Source organism: Natrix helvetica, assembly GCF_964273705.1.
Source record: "Natrix helvetica genome assembly, chromosome: 5".
Lineage (NCBI taxonomy): Eukaryota > Metazoa > Chordata > Lepidosauria > Squamata > Natricidae > Natrix > Natrix helvetica.
This window is the reverse complement of record NC_138551.1, coordinates 10,434,285-10,456,634: the sequence shown is the minus strand read 5'-3', so window position 1 is coordinate 10,456,634 and position 22,350 is coordinate 10,434,285. Positions and strand designations below refer to the sequence as shown.

The window sequence follows — 22,350 nt, the reverse complement described above, 5'->3', positions numbered from 1 at the left end:
AGGTTACTCGCTAAATCTAACCTCACCCTGCAGATTACCTTGGATGAAGCCAGGGCGTCCGAATCAGCCATCAAATCTACTGAGACTCTGCAGCGCCCAAGCGCTCCACAAGATGTGCAGAAAAGTACATGCCTACATCGCGAGGCTGCAGAACCCGAGAGCTCAGAGGGCAAGGAAGATGACAGCTGCCGCATGCGCAGTAGCCGCTCCCAGCCAGCGCGCAAATTCAAACCATGACTCCCGCCTTGCGCTAGCTGCGGAGGAGACCATGCCAGATTGGCTTGCCGTTTCTGCAACGCAACCTGCCAACGCTGCGAGTGAAAGGGGCACATCGCCAAGGTGTGCAGGACCTAATTCCCTGCCACCACCTGGCAGCCTAGAAGCACACCAAACCGCCAACAGAGGCCCAACCAAGGGGCCTGGCAGAAGCCACCATAGCGGAGGAGACCATGCCAGATTGGCTTGCCGTTTCTGCAACGCAACCTGCCAACGCTGCGAGTGAAAGGGGCACATCGCCAAGGTGTGCAGGACCTAATTCCCTGCCACCACCTGGCAGCCTAGAAGCACACCAAACCACCAACAGAGGCCCAACCAAGGGGCCTGGCAGAAGCCACCATAGCGCTCAGAAGGCGACGATAGAGTCACCTACCATATGTCAATCGGCCAAGTCTGCACCAGGCGGCCAAAAAAGCTGAAGGTCACAGTCCTCATCGAGTACTCTCCATGTGAGATGGAGACTGACACCGGGTCATCACTGACCATCATGCTGTGGTCTACCCTAAAGCAGGCTATCCCTAGCCTAAAGAAGCAGCATCTTCGCACCCCTGACATCCGCCTGTGAGATTACCAGGGAAACCGGGTCCCCATGGTGGGCCAAGTCACCTTCCAGGTGAAGTCCAAGCAGTTCAGGCCCCACAACCTCCCAAAATCGCAAGAGTATGGAGCAATGTTCCCTCTAATTTTTTTTCAGTGTGGGTGGAAAAGTATAGTGTTTGAGCGGCACATTTTCATGCCTGAGCACCTGAATTTTTTTCAGATGTCACCCAAGACAACAACGAAATCAGTGTTATTTGAAACTCAAAGTTATATTTATTCAAGATACACGTTTAATTAAAAGTGTTATACATCAGTATCACTTATAACTGCAAGTCTGCAATATTAAAATACTTGTATAGTGTTTACGGTAACAATGTTTACTCCAGTTTTACGTTTCGACAACAGCACTGACTGATGATGTACCTATAGGGTTATTACAATTATCTTTTCATTCATTTTGGATTAAATAAAAAAGAGCTTTGAAATAAATATATAAATGGCATTTAATACCATTAATATTAAAATAGTAAATGTTTGATATACTTCATTTTAATGAATTTCACTTGATATACTTCATTTTAATGAGTTCACATTCAATTGTATGTTTCTGTGAATGTATTGTGTGCAATTTGCTATTTTAAATGAGTAAAATTATTAAAATCCCCATACATAAAGTCTCATTCACATGTAACAGTTTTCTTCCATCATTAATTTGTAAACTCAAGGATTTATTGCCTGCATGTTCAACAATGCTTGCTGGTTGTTTAAAAATTTGTGGGAATTTGTTCCCCTCTATACAGGTGGTTTCAGTAACCTACTACTACTGCAAAACTAATTGCAAAACATTAAATTTTATTATTTTGGGGACTTTCGGTTCCGGCGGCTGACGGCGACGGGCAGGGACTGCTCGCCCCGCGCATCCCCGGTGGGCTCCCCATTCCTTGGGGGGCACAGGACGCCCCGCAGAGGCGTTCTGCCGGAGGAGCGGCGCGGCGGGGGGACCCCTGGATCGGCGGCGGCCGGCGGGGGCCCCCCACTTCGCTCCAGGCACCGAGGAGCACGAAGGGGAGACGCTCCGGCGTCTTCGCTGTGAGGCCGATCGGAGATAAGAAAGCTGAAGGATGCAGCGGCGGTGCGGTGAGGTGTAAACTTCCCCCATTCCCATTACAAACTTCAAAACTTGTCAGCTGTGTAAACCTTACTTTTCGGCTTGACTTGGAGAGGCACGGCTGGAGGGAGGGGGATTTCCCCCCCCCTCGGACACGTGGCTGGAAACAATTGTGCTCTTAGCCCCAAGGGAAGGAGGAGGGGGAGAGCCAACCAATGATGTCATGCCCCTACTAAGTGGACTTTTGGACTCAAACTTACAACATAATGATGATCTGGAAGCTTTGGGAATTTTGAACTTTGAAAACTTTATTTGTTGCCTCGAAACCCGAAGCTGGCAGGGCAAGATGGCACACTTCCGTTGTCTTATTGAAATGTGAAATCTGACTCCACCTTCAAAACTTCAGGCTTCCGGTCTTTGTCTCTGTGCTACTCAGACAAATCTCTTGTTGATTGATTGCTTTTGAACTCCCTGGAGTGAAAAACTTTTGCTCTTCTGCCAGGGTGATTAGAAAAAACTCTCCTCTGCCTGGACCCTCTGTCTCCTGGACTCCCCTGGCTGTTCTACCCTTCTGACTGATCCTTCTCTATATTGACTGGACTCTTTACTTTATAAACAATGGCATCTAAAAGACCACCTTCTGGAAAGTCAGGCTTTGCTGCCTCTGCCCCGACATCTGCAACCTCCAGTCCTAGTACACAATCAACGTTAACAGCCTTAAAGCAACCTAAATCTACGGACTTGGAGTTTCATCAAATGTTTCAGCAAATTCTACAGGGACAAGAGGAAATAAAGAGACAACTGAAGGAGATGAAAGAAGAAATTAAAGAGAACCAGGATAAAATTAATAAGAACTCACAGAGACTGGATCTTTTGGAGGATGGGGCAGCTGAGATGAGGGGGGGGGATAGAGGGTGTGCAGAAGGGAAACAAAGAACTTGACACCCAACAAATGAAAATAGAGTTTGAGAGAATGTCTTTTTATCTTAGATTCCAAAATGTGATGGAGACAGATGATGAAAATATAAGGGACATCATGACAAACATTTTAGCTGAGTATATTCAGAAGGAAAAACAACAGATGGTGTGGGAAATAGACCTGGCTTATAGAGTGAACTCAGCTTATGCTAGAACATACAATGTTCCCAGGGAGGTACACATCAAATTTCTTAGGAAAAGCACAAGAGATGAAATTCTGAATGCACAAAGGGGGCAAGCCTTGACATACAAAGATAAGGCGATAACCATCCTGAAACAGATCCCCAAGAAAGTGAGGGAAAAAAGAAAACATTATTCGCAATTGGTGAATAAATTATACCAGAAGGGGGTGTGGTTTAGATGGTTGATGCCTGAAGGTATGTTAATATTCTGGGAGGAGACAAGAGTTAGAATTAATACACCCATAGAGGCGCAGGCCTTTATGGAGAAAAATAAACTACTCCTAGAAAAACCAGAAGACTCCTCAACAGACATACAAGACACGGGAGGGGCCGGAGCTCTGCCAGTGGGGGGAGATGGGGCGACATCAAGAAAGCTCAGATCACACAAATGAGTAAGAAAAGTCACTTGATATAAACTGATCGAAATTACCAATTGAATTTACCACACTGACTATATGTTATTACTTAATATTGAATCTTATGCAAATGTATACTATGAGTTTGGAGGGGGGGGGGTGCACCTACCGCATTTCACAGCTGCCAAAATTTGTAACCTTTCCCTTACCTTTTCCCTTTGTAAAATATAAAAAAACCAATAAAACTTTGTTTAAATTTTTTTTTAATATGAAAAAATAATTTGACTCATAAAATCTTATTTTTTTTCATGATTGCTCACACAGAAGTTGCTTGCTATTGGAAAAAGTACATTCTAATAATGAATAGCTAAACAGAATAGGAAATTACATTATTCAAAACTCTAAAAAAATGAAGTGAAAAATATTTTAGCCACACTTCTTTCAAATCTTACTCCTCCTACAACCCAGTGTGGATGACTTTAAAGTACTTATATTGTAGTTAAGGTTTTAATTCTAAAAAAATTCTAAACTCCATACTACTTGCAAATATAAATAGATTGTTAAAATGGCTCTACCATAACAAATAAGAGGGAAAAAAACACACCTTCCTTTTGTTTATAAAGTAGTGATTTTAGTTTGCTCCAAATGATTTAACTATGGAAGTCACTATTTTAAACTGACAGATAAGTTTAATTAGATTAAAAGCAAAAATATTCTCAATGACTTTGAAAATCTCAATGAGTTATCAAATATGGGTACTCCTTCATTACAATGTGGGACTGGAATTTTTATTACTCAGCAATGTGGCCACAAAGCGGGATGTCATGTCATGTGACCGGGCTCTCTCGCCTCTTTCTGACTCCAAGGGCATCAATCATGTTAGCCCAGGGGTCTGCAAAGTTGGCTCTTTTAAGACTGGTGGACTTCAACTTCCAGAATTCTGAGAGTTGAAGTCCACCAGTCTTAAAACAGCCAACTTTCCAGACCTCTGTGTTAGCCCAAAGCCTGGCGCTGGGACTTGCTCCCCCATTGGTGGAGCCCCGAGAAGCGAGGAGGGGGAAAAAGAGATGGAGACCAAGGAGCTTCCCCCCCCCAGCAAAAATCTAACCGGGGAGCCGGGCAGTAGCAAATTAGCTGATCACGTGCGGAAAGCGAGGTCCGACCAGGTGGGCAGCAAAACTCCAGGGCTCTCTGTTCTAATTCCGTGTGAAAACTGTTGCCTCTGAAGCGTTTGCTCTACTGTTTTGAACCTTTAAGCGCCCCTTTCCCTTTTTTTCTTTTCGACCCACACTGATTAGGGAGAATCCTGAAGTCAGGCGGCAATGTACTGCGGTAGGAAAGGTTTAGCGGGACCCTGGAGGGTGTTTTGATTGCGATTCCCTAGCCGCTCTGTAGTCCGTGTCCAGCAAATACACAACGCTGCGCGGCACTTAGAAACTACTGTGCGGCGTTTTTTAGGCACGTGTGCGGCCGCGCAGGCACACATCTTAGAGGGAACAGTGGTATGGAGCATGCTTTCAAGAACAGCTGTCAGGCATTGGTAAACACTTTGTGGCATGTCACTTTTGCAATGCAATGCAATGCAATGCAATGCAATGCAATGCAATGCAATGCAATGCAATACAATACAATACAATACAATACAATACAATACAATACAATACAATACAATGCAATAGCAGAGTTGGAAGGGACCTTGGAGGTCTTCTAGTCCAACCCCCTGCCTAGGCAAGAAACCCTATACTGTTTCAGACAAATGGCTATCCAACATCTTCTTAAAGACTTCCAGGTTGGGGCATTCACAACTTCTGAAGGCTAGTTGTTCCACTGATTAATTGTTCTAACTTTCAGAAAGTTTCTCCTCAGTTCCAAATTGCTTCTCTCCTTGATTAGTTTCTACCCATTGCTTCTTGTTCTACCCTCAGGTGCCTTCGAGAATAGTTTGACTCCCTCTTCTTTGTGGCAGCCCCTGAGATATTGGAACACTGCTATTATGTCACCCCTAGTCCTTCTTTGCATTCAACTAGACATACCCAGTTCCTGCAACTGTTCTTCATGTTTTAGTCTCTAGTCCCCTAATCATCTTTGTTGCTCTTCTCTGCACTCTTTCTAGAGTCTCCACATCTTTTCTACATCGTGGTGACCAAAACTGAATGCCGTATTCCAAGTGTGGCCTTACCAAGGCATTATAAAGTGGTATTAACACTTCACATGATCTTGATTCTATCCCTCTGTTTATGCAGCCTAAAACTGTGTTGGCTTTTTTGGCAGCTGCTGCACACGCTTGGCTCATATTTAAATGGTTGTCCACTAGGACTCCAAGATCTCTTTCACAGTTACTACTGTTGAGCAAGGTACCACCTATACTGTACCTGTGCATTTCGTTTTTATTGCCTAAATGTAGAACCTTACTCTGTTGTTACTCATGTTTGTCATAGGTTCACCATCACTGTAATAAATCATCCAATACTTTTTTTTATTTTTTTAAAAAAATAATTTAATTTGTCAAACATGTACAAGGTAACAGCCATAAGTATAAACATCGACATCAACACAGGAAATGGGTACGAATAAATCTATCCATGGAATTCAATTGGATGGCAAACTAAGCAAAATTGAGGTTGAATTATATGTGATATAGGATATTGTGAGAAGTAGCTCCACATGACCAACCCTAGTTTATGTATCTAGGCATAAACATGGGGGTTGATCAGAGGAGTTGCTCACACCTAATTTAACTTAAATTTAATTGAATTATATTTTTGACCTGGTCCCACTTCAGCACTTCTCCCTTTCTGTGGCTCAGTTTTTGAGATTGTAGCCAGTGGGCAAAATGGAGTCATGCCATTTACCTCTGGATTAAAGCAGTAGATGTTACAAATAGGCAATGCATTCCTACCTCCAACATTCATGTGGTCCAGGCAAAAATCAGGCAATGTTTACAGAGATTAAATATTTGTTCAGTTACACATTTACTGGAAGTTTGCTTTGGATTTCAACTTGATTTGCCTTCATAAATCTCTTAAAATTGAAAGGACTGTTTTGCTGCACAAGAGACACATGCGATCAGCATTCCAAAGAGCATCCAAAATTAAATCAGAGTCCAAGGCAAAGTATTGCTCAAAGTTCCAATTTATTAAGAGACCCCTGTTGGTACATCTGGGAAAACCCAAATCTGAAACTTCTCAGTTTTCCCCACCCAAGTTAAAGTTCATGATCTTGCCCCCACATCCACAAATCAATCATATGGTCCAATCTTCCACTGCCATGCTGGCAGTTCCACCCATCTAATTCCGGTCAGGTTCAGAGGTGCCAAGACAAAGGATGTCCTTGGCTTTCTAGAAAGGAATTTTATTTTGGCTACATAATATTCTACTGCATACTATTCCCCCTCCCAAGTCCCCTCTATAGAAACAGCATAGTAGAATAATAGAAAGTGTGGCAGGCCAAAGATCCAAAAGAAACAGGCCTGACACGTGCACAAATTTTGACTCTATTAATGTTTTTGATTCTTGAAGCTGGTGTGATAATTCCAAAGTTAGTTCGCTTTAAGGCGAGGCTATTCAGATTTCTCAATCTTGACAATTTTAAGAGATTGGATTTGGACTCCCAGAATTCCCCAGCCAGCATGCATTTTTGTATCCAAAGCATCAGTTAAGGTGTAAAAACCTCTGTTTGGACTGTAGCACATTTTCCAAGGCACCCGAAGGCCAGACAAGGAATAATGGACGGAAAATGAGCAAGGAGAGATTCAACCTAGAAATAAGGAGAAATTTTCTGCCAGGGGGATCAATCAACCCATGGAACAGAAGTTGCCTTCGGAAGTTGTGGGAGCTTCATCACTGGAGGCTTTCAAGAAGAGATTGGACTACCATTTGTCAGAAATGGTGTAAGGTCTCCTGCTTGGGGGGGTTGGAATAGATGACCTACAATGTCCCTTCCAACTCTGTTAATCTGTTAAATATCTACCTGCATGGGTAGATATAAAAATAAAACATTTCTACATTGAAAAAAAAAACAGTTGATCAGTAAGAGTGCTAACAAACTGCTTTCGTTAGCGTTGTTATTTTGTATGGAAGAATAGTCTACCCCAATTGGGGTTTCCTAAATTAATACTGAAGAACACTTTCTTAATCTAGGATCGTACAGATATAAAGGTAAAGGTTTCCCTGTCCAGTCGCATCCCACTCTAGGGGGTGGTACTCATCTTTGTTTCTTAGCCAAGATAGCCAGTGTTGTCCAAAAACTTTTCCATGGTCGTGTGGCCAGGATGACAATATGTGGCCACCCACAGCATGGGACAAAATACAAATTGCTGTTAGTTTTCCCACCAAAGGGGTACCTATTGATCTACTCGCATTTTGCAAGCTTTCCAACTGCTATGTGGGTAGGAGCTGGAGCAAGTAACTGGAGCTCGCCCATTGCAAGGCAATCAGGTTTCAAACCTAGGCTCTCAGCCAGTTGACAGTGTCCTTAACCACTAACTCTCCATGTCCCCGCCCTACAGGTATATAATATTTAGGGAATGAAGTTTTGCTTGGATTCCAAAGGGCGGAATTCCTGAGTCTGCGTGGGTGCAGAGCCACTGTGGACAATTTCCTAAATCAAATGGGTCTTTTTCTTTTTTTGTAAAAAGTTTTTTATTTTTCCTTTCAAATTCATTCTTAGATATACCTTCTTATAATTGCTATTTAACATGTGTCAATTCATATCATTTTCCCACCTGTATATTTACATTTTGATATTTTCTTATTTCCCCTCCTTTTAATTTAATAATGTGTCATCTGAGGTATTTATTTCATGTTTTGTTCCTTTTTCTTTCTATTTATATCTTTTTTCAAGGCACTCATAAAATCGCCCCCATGTCCTGTAGTACACTGATTCCTCTTTGTCCTTTATTCTCAATGTCAACCTGTTAGTTTCTGCATAGTCTAATATCTTCTTTATTACCTCCCCTTCCGATGGGATTTTGTCTGCTTTCCAATTTTACGCAAATACAATTCTAGCTGCTGTTATTATTTGTACAATCAAATATGAATCTTCTTTACTATATTTCTCTGGTAGAATACCCAATAAAAATACCTCTGTCTTAAACTCTACGGGTTCAAATGGGTCTTTTTCTGTGATCATGTTGCAGAAGGGGAAGGCGCTCACAGAATCCTAGGAAAACGCTTTTTCTTCTCTGAATCCAAAGTGCTTTCAAGCTCTATACAAAGCCCATTACAGATAATCCTCAACTTACAACCAAATTATGGCACCAGATGAAGAGATAATTAAGAAGATATTAAATTGTGCAGAAATGGGTATATTTGCATTGAAAATCAAACAGAAAGAAGACCCAGAATATTATCAAACAGGGGACTTACTTGATCAATGGTTGGGGAAAAGGGGTGGAGAGTAAGAAGGGAATTTGTATTGTTAAGCAAGTTAAATACCCAGACAACATGATTTTTATTCAGCACTAAGAAATGTAATAAATAGAAAATTAATAAAATTTATTTTTTAAAAAAGAGATAGTCATACCCGATTTTACTACCTTTCTTTTTGCCATGTTGTTAAGCGAATCACTGCAGTCATTAAACAAATCTAGGACTACCACTACCCATTGACTTTGCTTGTTAGACGTCAGCTGGGAAGGTCAAAAAATGGGGATCACATCAGCCCAAGATGATATGAAAAATACATGCTGGTTTCCAGGCACCCACATTTTGATCACACAACTGTGGTGATGCTGTGACAGTCATAAGCATGAGGACCAGTTGGAAGTCACTTTTTCAATGCCATGGTAACTTCGAACCGTTGCTAACTGAATGGTTGCAAGTTGAGGGCTACCTGTACTGATAGAACTTTAATTATTTCTTTGAGGTCCTTTGGACCATTACATGCTGTAGAAACACAGAAGAACATTGGCAGATGTTTTAATTACAGTATTTTTGGAGTATAAGACGCACCTTTTTCCCCTCAAAAAAGAGGCTGAAAATCTGGGTGCTTCTTATACAACTGAATACAGCCTTTTTTGCCTCCTGAAACCAAAATGGTGGTGAAGAGCCTGTAGGAAGCTTTCAGAGTGCTCCTGGGGGCTGGGAAGGGCAGAAATGAGAAAAAAACGGGCTGTGTTTTACTCAATTTTGCCCCCCAGCCTCCAGGAGCACTCTATAAGCCTCCTAAAGGCTATGCATGCAATGTTTTTGACAAAAAATGGGACTGTTTTCGCAAAAAACTGGCCATTTTTTCTCATTTTGGTGGGACCCCCCCCCCAGAGCACTCTACAAGCCTCCTAAAGGCTATTCATGCCTTTTTTTAAAAATGGGCCATTTTTGTGAGGTTTGCAGAGTGCAAAAACTTTTTTTTTTAATTTTTCTCTTCAAAACCTTGGTGCATCTTATACTCCAGTGCGTCTTATATTCTGAAAAATATGGTACTAGGCCATGAACCATTACAAGTGGATTGGCCATCAAAATAAGAAATGCAACTTTGGGGTAAATTATGTCATTTATATTTTTAATCATTGGTTGTGCTTAACTTTATTCCTGTGTTGTTTTAACTGTTAGACACTCAGAATCATGTATTTGAGATGGGTGGGCATATTGATTTATTAAATAAATAAATGAAATTGCAACAGCACTCATGTAAATGCTCTTTTCAGGCAGGTTCTGAAAAAACAATCCACGTCATCTATCAAATAAGAGAAACTGCGTGTTCAACTGTTAGGAATGAGCCTTGGCAAAACTGTGATCTTTTAGAGACCTCGGAAGAAGTAAGTATTCATTCTTCTTCCTTTGAAGTGACCAGAAAGAGGTGTATGGGGGGACAGCAAGAAGAAAGAGAGAGGTGTATAATATAAAGGGCTATCAGGACCACCTTATGCAAGGAGGCAAAAGATGCCATTAAAATAGACTTGATGTGATGATCTGGGGCAGGGCACGAATGCAACACAGCCAGAGGACTGGTATGAGTCCCTTTATTGGCACCAACTTTGCCCCCAATCTCTTCCACAAACCGGTAGATACTCCAGTCCAAATGCTGTAAGCAGAATGACTGCAATCAATCACTCCAGCAAGGCAAGATAATGAGTCCCAGAAGCGAAGAATAATTCCAGCAAGACAAGATAAGCACAAAGGATGATGGCAATAATTCAAACAGTCAGGAGGAATGCCAGGAATGCAAGCCACAACTCTCCACACTAGATGATTTAAACGCCCCTCCCAACTGCCTCTCCTTTAAACTCCATCCCCAGGTGTGCCTTGTGAAGGGAATCGGGGCCCTTTCCTTCCTTGTAAGCCATGCAACCCACATTGCTCTCTTCTGCATTCTTCCCTGCACTCCCTGGGATGAGGAGGGGTGAGCCTTGGTCTTCATCTGAACCCCCTCTCCCTTGTTCTATCTCTCCCCTGCTCTGCCCAGCCTGACTTTGCCCTTCCCCAGTTTCCTCCACAGCCAACAGAGCCACTCTCCCGCTCTCTGCCAGCTCTTTGTTCACCTTCCATCTCAGAGACAGACTCTGAGTGGAGAAACTGCATTTTGGCACCAACCTCAAGATTGGGTACTATTAGGTGGATTCCTTGGCAGTTTTAAGACATGTGGACTTCAATTCCCACAATTCTCTAGCTAATAGGCTAGCTGAGGAATTCTGGGAGTGGAAGCCCGTATTTCTCAAAGCTGCCAATTTGGCCTATATTATCATGTGACTGTTGAGGGGAACAGTTGGCCATTAATACAATAACCCCACCTTCTGTGCCCGGGTGGTGTCACCTGACCCTTAAAGGCCAATAGAAAGAAAGAAGAGATTTCTATCGAATTTCGGTGGGAAAAATGTACATTTATTGTTTTGGCTGGAATCCAGGATGAGGGGTGACTTCAGGCGAGGTTGAAAGTCTGTCTGTCAGTCTGTCTGTCTGTCTGTTTATCTATGTATCTATGTATCTATCTATCTATCTGTCGGTCTGTCTGTCTGTCTGTCTGTCTGTCTGTCTGTCTGTCTGTGTCTGTCTGTCTGTCTGTCTGTCTGTCTATCTATCTATCTATCTATCTATCTATCTATCATCTATCTATCTATCTATCTATCTATCTATCTATCTATCTATCTATCTATCTATCTATCTATCTATCTATATCTATCTATCTTCTATCTATCTATCATCTATCTATCTATCTATCTATCTATCTATCTATCTATCTATCTATCTATCTATCTATCTATCTATCTATCTATCATCTATCTATCTATCTATCTATCTATCTACCATCTGTTTATTCCATTAGGCATAGCCAAATTATATGATAACAAATGAAATTACCATCTACCCAGCTGAGAAAATATGATGCTTTATTTGCCTCCCCAAAGATCTATCTGCATTCAATTTCAATTTCAATTTATTAGCGCTTATAGACCGCCCCCTCTCCCAAAAGGGACTCGGGGCGGTGTACAGTCCATGTCAAAGAACACAATTAAAACAGTTAAAATTACTACATGCATTCCATCACACATTATAAAAAATATAGGATCTTATCCGCAATACAAGAAGTCCTCGACTTACAACAAAAGTCCTTGACTTTTAACAGTGACTGTTAAAAGTTACAACTGCATTGAAAAAACATGACTTATGGCAGTTTTTCAGTTATGACCTTTCCAGCATCCCCATGATCATGTGATCAAATGCATTTATGACCATTGCTTTGTCCCAAGATCATGTGGTCACCTTTTGCAACCTTCTGACAAGTAAAGCTGATGTGGGGAAGCCAAGATTTACCTAATAACTGGCTTACTAACTTATCAACTGCAGTGAGTCACTTAACAATTGAGGCAAGAAAGATCGCAAATGGGGCTAAACTCACTTAACAAATGTCTCACTTAAGAACAGAAATTTTGGGCTCAGTTGTGGTCGTAAGTCAAAGACTTCCTGTATTTAAGTACAGGCAGCAAAGATCTCACTAACAACCCCTTGATGCTATAAAGCTATAAAATGTGATGAGTTCTACCGTGTTTCCGCTAAAACAAGACAGGGTCTTATTTTCTTTTGACCCATGAAATAAGCGCTTGGCCTTATTTTTGGGGAGGTCTTATTATTTTTGAGGTGCAGGAGGCAGCGAGCGTGGTCACCTCATGGCTGCTGCTGTGTTGCAATATTTTCAGGGAGGGCTTATTTTCAGGGGAGGGCTTATTTTAGTGCATGCGCTCAGAAGCCCGATTGGCCTTATTATCCAGGGAGGTCTTATTTTCAGGGAAACAGGGTATTTCTTAACAGTGGAAAGTGAATGAACAGGAACTGGCAGGAATAGCCAACATTCCAGAAGATAGGCTTAAGATACAGAAGGCTCTTGACAAATGTGAACATTGGGCACTATCTAACAAAATGAAATTCAATGGTGAAAAAAGTAAGGTTCTACATTTAGGCAACTAAAACGAAATGCACAGGTTCAGTATAGGTGGTACCTTGCTCAATAGTAGTAACTGTGAGCTGGATCTTGGCGTCCTAGTGGACAACCATTTAAATAGGAGCCAGCCATGTGCAGCAGCTGCCAAAAAAAGCCAACACAGTTTTAGGCTGCATCAGCAGAGGGATAGAATCAAGATCACGTGAAGTGTTAATACCACTTTATAATGCCTTGGTAAGGCCACACTTGGAATACTGCATTCAGATTTGGTCGCCAAGGTGTAGAAAAGATGTGGAGACTCTAGAAAGAGTGCAGAGAAGAGCAATGAAGATGATTAGGGGACTGGAGGCGAAAACATATGAAGAACGATTGCAGGAACTGGGTATGTCTAGTTTAATAGAAAGAAGGACTAGGGGTGACATAATGGCAGTGTTCCAATATCTCAGGGGCTGCCACAAAGAAGAGGGAGTCAAACTATTCTCCAAGGTACTTGAGGGTAGAACAAGCAGCAATGGGTGGAAACTAATCAAGGAGAGAAGCAACTGAGAATTAAGGAGACATTTCCTGGCAGTTAGAACAATTAATCAGGGGAACAGAAATTGCCTCCAGAAGTTGTGAATGCCCCAACACTGGAAGTCTTTAAGAAGATGTCGGATAGCCATTTGTCTGAAATGGTATAGGGGTTCCTGCCTAGGCAGGGGGTTGGACTAGAAGACCTCCAAGGTCCCTTCCAATTCTGCTATTGTATAACAAAACTCCAGACAACTCCTGTGATGTCCCACTGAATACATAAGAGTTCAACTCTTATGTCTCTTTTTTCTTCTTTCACAGGAGTATGGAAACTGTACAGCTGAGATTGAAACTGACGGATACAGGATAATACTACAGGACTGCAAATTTGCCTCAGGTGAGTAAATTTTAAGTTAGCATTTTTTTTTTTAAAAATGGCTGTTTTCCTATCCTTTTGATGATAATGGAGGGGGAAAAATCAATGAAAATAAATAAAGTTAGAAGTCTAATAATAATTTGATGAGGGCTGAATCCAGTCTAAACATTGGGTCCACTGTGACAAACTATATTAAACGAAGATCTATTACGTACCTCAATGGAATTGCCTTTCCCAACTTCCCTTTGACGTTTCTCCTAGAGTTGTAAGAATAGAATAAAATGACATTTATTTATGATATTTAATGATAAGCCAGCCTTTCAGTAAAAGGTGTTTGGGGAAGCTGCATGTGTAAAGAGACAAATAGCTAAAATGGAACAGCTGCTAGTGATATTTATTTCCCACTCACTTTTTAACTATCTGAAAAACAGAATTCAACAGAGATGGCAGTGCAGTGCTCACAAGTTCAGTGTAAAAAAGTTTCCCATCTGTTAACGTTAACATCCATTAATCAGTGGGACTACTTCTTCCAGAAGTTGCAGGTGCTCTAACCCTGGAGATTTTTAAGAAGAGATTGGACAACCGTTTGTCTCAAATGGTATAGGGTTTCCTGCCTGAGCAGGGGGTTGGACTAGAAGACCTTCAAGGCCCCTTCCAACTCTGTTATTCTGTTTCTTTCCCTCTATCAGTTCTAAGGATTTGTAATCTATGTTGGTGAATTCAGTCACAAAGAGTTAGTGCTTCTCCAGCAGTCCCTGTGCAGATGCATCTCAGGTTGTGAAGAGACATCACTGAACTAAACTTTTTAAAATAAAAAGGCAGGTTTTTAAAATATATTCACAATGTAATGGTGACATCTAGCTGTCAGCAGCATTCAGTGGCCAGGATATTGTGTTTTCTTTTTTTTATTTTTTTTAATTACAATTTTTAAATAAATTTTACAATTATCACCCCCCTTACCGTTCCCTCTTCCCCCCTCCCTCTCCCTCCCCCCGACCTCCCAGAGCAAAATACAGGGTATAAACATTTAACAACCATACGCTAAGATAAGCTAACTAATTTTAACATTTTACTATTCTTGTGCTTTAACTCCCCCTTTATTAAACTAACTTTGAATAAATTGTAACGTTCTTTATGCCTTCATTCATAAGCTAACTGAAATTTTTTAGTCCGGTATTTGTTTTGAATATAGTCAATCCATCTTGTCCAGTCCAGCTTGTACTTCTCATCCGAATGATCTTTCAAATACGCTGAAATTTTGGCCATCTCTGCTAAGTTTACTACTTTTAACGTCCATTCTTGGATGGTAGGCAACTCTTCCTTCTTCCAGTATATTGTGTTTTCAAAGTTAAAATTAAAAAATGACCCCCAAAAATGCACCTATGCCTATAAAAAAGATTCTTCTTTGCGCTTGGATAAGGGGGGGGGACAAATTAAAAGAGACAATTAGGACATCTTCTCCATCCCTTCTCTCCAACTCTATTAGAGATTTGATGCTATTAATTCTATAGCACAGTGATGGTGAACCCATGGCATGGGTGCCACAGGTGGCACGCGGAGCCATTTGTCAGGGCACTCCAGAGGAATTTCCCTCCCAGAGGAAATAAAAGAGGAGCGAAAGGGGAGTGGAGTTTGCAGGAGACAATTAGTTTGCTTAATTGGTTTGTGATTCTCCGAGACTCCTTGCTCAGTTTTGCAGAGATCGGCCTGGCAGCTCTCCAAGCCAGATAAGGTCTGTGACTATAAATCCCCCCTTAAAAGACTTTGATGGATGTGAATGAGCAGAATTCCCAGTAAATTAACAAAAGGATTTTTTTTTGTCGGGACAAGGAGTTTGCTTCATGCTCTCAGGAAGCCTGGGTGAGAACAGTATAGCTGATACATGGTTTTCCTGAATTTGAACAAGTTCATGGTTCAGCCCAGATACTACAATGTGGAAAATAAGTTAAATTTTTGCAGCAACTTTTGAAGCATAGCAGGTGACAAGTCTCCCACCTTACTGTCACTTACATCCTCACAATCAATGCAGCTAATCTGGTTGGGAAGCATAGGTTTCTGTGACTCTGAAGCTTCAACTGTTGGATTGTGCAATGAAGGGGCTTGTGTTCTGAAAGGGTCTTGGGCAATTCCTATTGTGGCTCTTGGCTTTCATCCTGTGTTGGATCTTGGGGGAGGGGCAGCTTTTTAATCCTACCATTCTGCCTTTGTTAGCTGTCAGACTTTGCTGCAAGGAGTTTCGAAATATCCTGTCTTGAACTGATTTCTACCTGCAGTGTTTGCTTTGCTTATGAATGGAGCTATCTAAATAGTTGTCTTCCTCTTTCAATAAGCTCTTTATCTCCTTAAGTGCTGGCATCTGCTGTGGACTATTAAGAAAGACTGGGGGCTGCTTCCTGCCTCTAAAAACATGTTTCTCCGTTTCTCCTTTAGGGAAATATAATATTCTGTCTTTTTTTAATATTTCCCAAAATATTCCACTGTTGGGGGGGGGGCTTCCCACACTACCATATGTGCAAAGATTAGGTGTAATAAAACCCAGTGTTGAAAGCAACAAACAGTATAATTCTTTTTTTTTTTCAAAGAATTTTATTCGTTTTTTTAACATTTATAGGGAAAAAGGTAAATGGAAAGGTATACAAATTTTGGCAGTTGCAAAGTGTGGCAGGCGCCCCCTCCCTCCAAACTCATGGAATACATCTGAGTATAAAACATTAATACATAATCATATGAAATCAGCATATTAATTCTAAAAATATTTTCAATCAGTTTAGATATTGTAATATATGGTCTAGATATAATTTCATTACTACTTTCGGTCTGTTTATAACAATGTGATTTTCTTATTCATTTTTGTGATCTGAGCTTTCTTGGTGTTGCCCCTTCTCCCCCCGCTGGCAGAGCTCCGGCCCCTCCCGTGTCCTGCATAACCGTTGTAGAGTCTTCTGTTTTTTCTAGGTCTGTTTTGTTTTTTTCCATAAAGGCCTGTGCCTCTATGGGTGTATTGATTCTAATTCTTGTCTCCTCCCAGAATATTAGCATACCTTCAGGCATCAACCATCTAAACCACACCCCCTTCTGGTATAATTTATTCGCCAATTGCGAATAATTTTTCCTTTTCCCCCTAATTTTCTTGGGGATCTGCTTCAGGATGGTTATTTCCCTCTCGTGGTATGTCAGTGCCTGCCCCCTTTGTACACCCAGAATTTCGTCTCTTGTGCTTTTTCTAAGGAATTTAATATGGACCTCCCTGGGTACATTGTGTGTTCTGGCATAAGCTGAATTCACTCTGTAAACCAGATCTATCTCCCATTCCATCTGTTGTTTTTCTTTATGTATGTATTCAGCTAGAATGTTAGTCATAATGACCCTTATATTTTCCCCATCTGCTTCTATGACATTTTGAAATCTAAGATAAAAGGACATTCTCTCAAATTCTGTTTTCATTTGCTGGATATCAAGTTCTTTGCTTCCCTTCTGCACTGCTTCTACCCCCCCCCCTCACCTCCGCCACCCCACCCTCCACAAGGTCCAGTCTCTGTGAGTTCTTGTAGATTTGGACTTGGTTCTCTTTAATTTCTTCCTTCATTTCCTTTAATTGTTTCTTAATTTCTTCCTGGCCCTGTATAAGTTGTTGAAGCATTTGTTGCAAATCCATCTCTGTACTCTTAGGTTGCATCAGTTCTGTGATCTTTGATTGTGTGGCAGGACTGGATGTTGCAGATGTCGGGGCAGAAGTAGCAAAGCCAGGTTTTCCAGGGGGTGGTCTTTTTGGAGACATAGTTTATAAAGTAGAGAGATCAGTCAGTATGGAGAATGGACAGCTGGAGAAGTAGAGCAGACAGATGAGTCCAGGAGGCAGAAGATCCAGGCAGAAGAGAGTTTCTTTAGTCAGTCTGGCAATAGAGAGGAATTTTTCCCCCAGAGAGTTCAAGAAAATAACAATCCACAAGAGATTCTTCTAGGTGACACGGAGACAAAGACCGGAAGCCTGAATTTTAAAGGTGGAGTCAGGTTTCACAATTCATGAAGACAACGGAAGTGTGCCATCTTGCCCTGCCAGCTTTGGGCTCGGAGGCATAGTAAAGTTAGACTTCCGGTTCCGGCGGCTGACGGCGATGGGCAAGTCCTTTGCCCGCTCCGGCTCCCCGGTGGGCTTCCCCACTTCTGGGGGGCACAGGACGCCCCGGAGAGGCGTCCTGCCGAAGGAGCGGCTTGCGGGGGGCTCTGGCATCGGCAGCGGCTGGTGGGGGCTCCTCCGCTTTGCTCCAGGCATCGAGGAACAGTCTCGGAGGGCGCGCGTGCGTCTCGCAACAGGCTGATCGGACGATGTAAAAATAGAAGGAAGCAGCGGCGGTGTGGTGAGGCGCTTCCCCTCTTCATTCCCTTTTTCTTGATTTGATGGACTTTTCAGCAATTTAAAACGTTAAACTTTTGGATTTCCTTGGAGGCGCGGCTGGAGGGAGGGGGATTCCCCCCCCCTTGGACAAGCAGCTTGGAAAAATTCTGCTCTCACCCCCAGGGGAAGGAGGAGGGGGGAGAGCCAACCAATGATGCCTCACCCCTGTAAAAGTGACTTTTCATTGGATTTAGCTCCATAACCTATTGATGACCTGAGAACTTTGTGAACTTTTAAAACTTTACTATGCCTCCGAAACAGTATAATTCTTTATCTACCATTGATTTCTCTAAAGATGAATTGCCCCACATCGCTCATCTTTTCAGAAACTACTCTTTACATTCTTTGCCCTTTCTTTAATTTGTAACCTTTACCTATTTGTGTACTGAGTGCTGCAGTAATTTCCATGTTACTTTCACTTTTAATTTCTTTGCTTTCATTTCCCTTTTTCTAATTTGTGGCTGGCTTGCTTTCAGGGCAGAAGCATGAAGAAGAGACTTTTGTGGCCTGCCTGGGATGCTGGCACTCCATAGACCCTACAAGTTTGGAATTGCTTCCTATTGTGAGGTTCACCCTAGAGCGATTTAACAATCAGAGTGAACACTCCTCCTTATACGAAGTTAGAGAAATGAAAAAGGCACGCCGTCAGGTTGGTATATGTTGCAATAATTCCCCATCTTAGCTTTCCAGAAATCAGTGATTCTGATGGATTTATAGTTAAATCACTGTGGCTCAGTGGCTGAGATGCTGAGCTTGTCGATCAGAGTGCTTGGCAGTTCAGCAGTTTGAATCCCTAGCGCCGCGTAATGGGGTGAGCTCCCGTTACTTATCCCAGCTTCTGCCAACCTAGCAGTTCGAAAGCACGTAAAAAATGCAAGTAGAAAAGTAGGAACCATCTTTGGTGGGAAGGTAACAGCGTTCCATGCACCTTCGGTGCCTAGTCATGACCATGGAGATGTCTTCAGACAGCGCTGGCTCTTCGGCTTTGAAATGGAGATGAGCACCGCCCCCTACAGTCGGGAGAGACTAGCACATATATGCGAGGGGAACCTTTGCCTTTTCCTTATAGTTAAATCTGAAAATGTGGAATCTCCACCCCTTGGGTATGTTTGTGAAATTTTCATTTCACGAGGAGGAGGAGGAGGAGCTTCCGAGGCAGATGGCGGCTGCCGTGTGAGCTCCGCAAAATTGCGGAGGGGTTTTCCATCTGGGAGAGGTGCTGCCGACCCCTAATGCCACTCTGAGGGGTCGTGCTTTGTCGACGACCATCCCCCCAACTCTGCCCTGGCCAGGAGGGGGTCGGGCAGGGCGTTTGGGGCGTTTGGGGCGGTCAGCTGGCTAGCGGGAAGCTGAAACACCGAAGGACGCCGAGGACGCCGAGCACGGATTAAACATGATTGTGCTGAACGCTGAACACCGTTTACCTCTTGCCAGGCGCTTGGGCGGAGAATGGAGCGGAGAAAGAGCTGTGGAATTGTCTGTTTGGCTGTGGCTTCCCATCTGGCTAGTGAGAGCGCCAGATGTGGAGCGTGGAGTGCGGAGCTGAGTGTGGAGTGTGGAGCTGAGCTGAGCGCCAGGCGGCTAGAGAAGAACGGAGACACGAAGTGGGTGCTCGTTTGGCTGTGGTTGCCCGTCTGGCTGGTGAGAGCGTCAGACGTGGAGCGCGGAACGGATCATCTGGCACCAAACAGAGAAACGAATGTGAGAGATGAGAGGCGAGAAGCGCGGAGAGGTTGGAGAGACAGGAAGATGACAAGAAAGATGGCAAGCATGTTGGTTTGTTGGCGTGCTGGCGTGTTGGCGTGTGGGTGTGCTAGCTGGGGCGTTGGTCAGAAACCTGGAGGACTGCCTCGTTGTGTGAGAAGCAAGAAGTGAGAAGTGGGAAGATCTGAACGAAGCAGCTAAAGGAGGGGTGAGCCGGTTAAAGTATCTCAGAGCAGAGCAGACACAATTGAATGGCAAACCTAGAACCTAGGTTTGAACTCTTGATGCTATTATCGCATCTCTGACTTTGACTTTGTAGCTTGCTTTTAAACATCTTTTTAAACATCTTTTTAAATATCTGCTTTTAAACACCTTTTAACATCTGCTTTGCCGGCTCCTACACCATTTTGCCCTCCTGAGTGAAACCCAGTTAGGCGACTAGCCCATTAACTCACCCTTTCATCTTGGGTCAGGAAAATTTTCTCGACAAACAATGATTTTGATATCTATTTCTCCAGCACCTTTTACCAACCAATTTCACCCCATGATTCCATTTCTATGTACACGAAGCCGGAATTACTGCGGCTGCGGGAATCCCCTTTCTCGCAGGTTTGGCCTCCAGCCCTTTCGAGGGCCCACCTTGAGGACGAGTTTATTAACCCTGAGAGGTGGAGGAAGCGCAAATTAAGGGGTTTTTTAGTAAAATATTTTTTAAGAATTTGTAGGGATTCTGGGGTTGGGGGGTGGGAGGAGGTCAGGAGTGATGACAAAGCCAGGTCATTAGGTGTGGTCGCGAGCGGAAGGAGTGGTAGGGAGGAGGAGGGGGAGGATACCGTTCCTATACAGGGCTCTTTGATTCCAACGGTCGTGGGGAGGGGCAGATGCGAGGACAGAAGAACATGCAGTCGGTTGGGAGACCGTGGGTGCTGGTTAAACCCGGTCGCTTGTACCAATCCCCGCGGTCTAGGTGGTCAGGAGCTGCAGACCCAGGGCCTGAGGCTGTTGTTATGCAATGCGAGGTCCGCTGTTAATAAGGCCCCCCTCATTCACGACCTAATTTTGGAGGGGGAGCCGGACCTCGCGGGAATAACAGAGACCTGGTTGGGCCACGAGGGAGGTGTACCCCTCGTGGAAATGTGCCCACCAGGCTACCGAGCATTTCACCAGCCTAGGGCCCAGGGAAGGGGCGGTGGGGTGGCAGCAATTATTCGGGAGGATTTAGAGCCGAGGGAGTCTACTGTGCCACAGACGTCCGGATGTGAATCCCTTGTTGTGAAATGGGGCCCTGGGAGACAGTTGGGCCTGCTGATAGTATACCTGGCTCCTCGCTATACATCAGCGGCCCTGCCTGAACTCCTCGAGCTGATCGCATCGGTGGCGGTTGAGACCCCCAAACTTTTAGTTATGGGGGATTTTAACCTGCCATCGATGGGAGAAGCATCAGAGGGGGTTCGGGAGTTCATGGCTTCCATGACAGCCATGGACCTGACTCAATTGATTCAGGGCCTGACACACGAGGGAGGTCACACCCTGGACCTCGTTTTTGTCTCTGGCCAGTGGTTGAGTGATCTGGGAGGAGGGGATTTAACCATCACTCCCCTGTCATAGTCAGATCACTCACTCCTTCGTCTTGACTTCCCTGGTGCTACCTCCCGCTGCGGGGAGGCGGAACCGGAAAGCATTAGATGGTTCCGCCCCAGGCGCCTGATGGAACAGGATAGGTTCCAGACGGAGCTTGGGCCACCACCTGTAACCCTGACCCGCCCCCGGGTAGAGGACCTGGTGGTCGTGTGGAACAATGCGACTACCGGGGCCTTGAACCGGGTGGCGCCTTTGCGGCCTCTCCGGCGGCAACGATCCACTCTGGCCCCTTGGTTTACTGAGGAGCTAAGGGTGATGAAATGCCGCAAGAGACGCCTAGAGAGTCGTTGGAGATCCTCCCGTTCCGAATTTGATCGAACACAGGCACGAGCCCATTTAAGGACGTACCTTGTGGCATTGAGAGTGGCCAAACGCCAATACTGCGCCACTCTCATTGCATCCATGGAGAACCGCCCTGCTGCCCTGTTTCGGGTGTCCCGCTCCCTCTTATTTCAGAGGCCGCGGGAGGCCCCTCTACAGGGCAGAGCAGAGGAATTTGGGAAATATCTGCAGGATAAAATCGCTCAAATCCGGAGGGATTGGGTCCCTGTCAGTGGTCCAACGGAGACGTCCGTGGCGAGTCTTGTGGATTCGACCTGGGAGGAGTTTGACTTGGTTGCCATCGAGGATTTGGACAGAATGCGTGGACGACTGCGACCCAACACATGTTTATTGGACCCGTGCCCCTCCTGGCTTGTACTGGCATCCTGGGAGGTTACACGAGACTGGCTCCTGGGCCTAGTGAACGCTTCGTTGGGTGAGGGGTCTCTCCCGGCCGCCTTGAAAGAGGCGGTGGTGAGGCCCTTGCTCAAGAAGCCTTCCCTGGACCCTTTGGAGCTGGCCAATTATCGTCCTGTCTCCAACCTTCATTTTCTGGCGAAGGTTGTAGAGAGTGTGGTGGCTTACCA

The 22,350-nt window shown here is 43.8% G+C and overlaps 1 protein-coding gene across 1 annotated transcript in view; it reads left to right on the top strand.

Annotated features, from left to right (window-relative positions):
* The window catches only part of LOC309392514 (T-kininogen 1-like), a 38,307-nt gene that overhangs the window by 1,713 nt on the left and 14,244 nt on the right, over nt 1–22,350 (top strand). Inside the window, exons 2-4 of the mRNA XM_081953819.1 lie at nt 10,087–10,197; nt 13,647–13,722; nt 18,574–18,746. Coding sequence (XP_081809945.1) covers nt 10,087–10,197; nt 13,647–13,722; nt 18,574–18,746 — 360 coding nt within the window. The remainder of the gene's footprint in view (nt 1–10,086; nt 10,198–13,646; nt 13,723–18,573; nt 18,747–22,350) is intronic.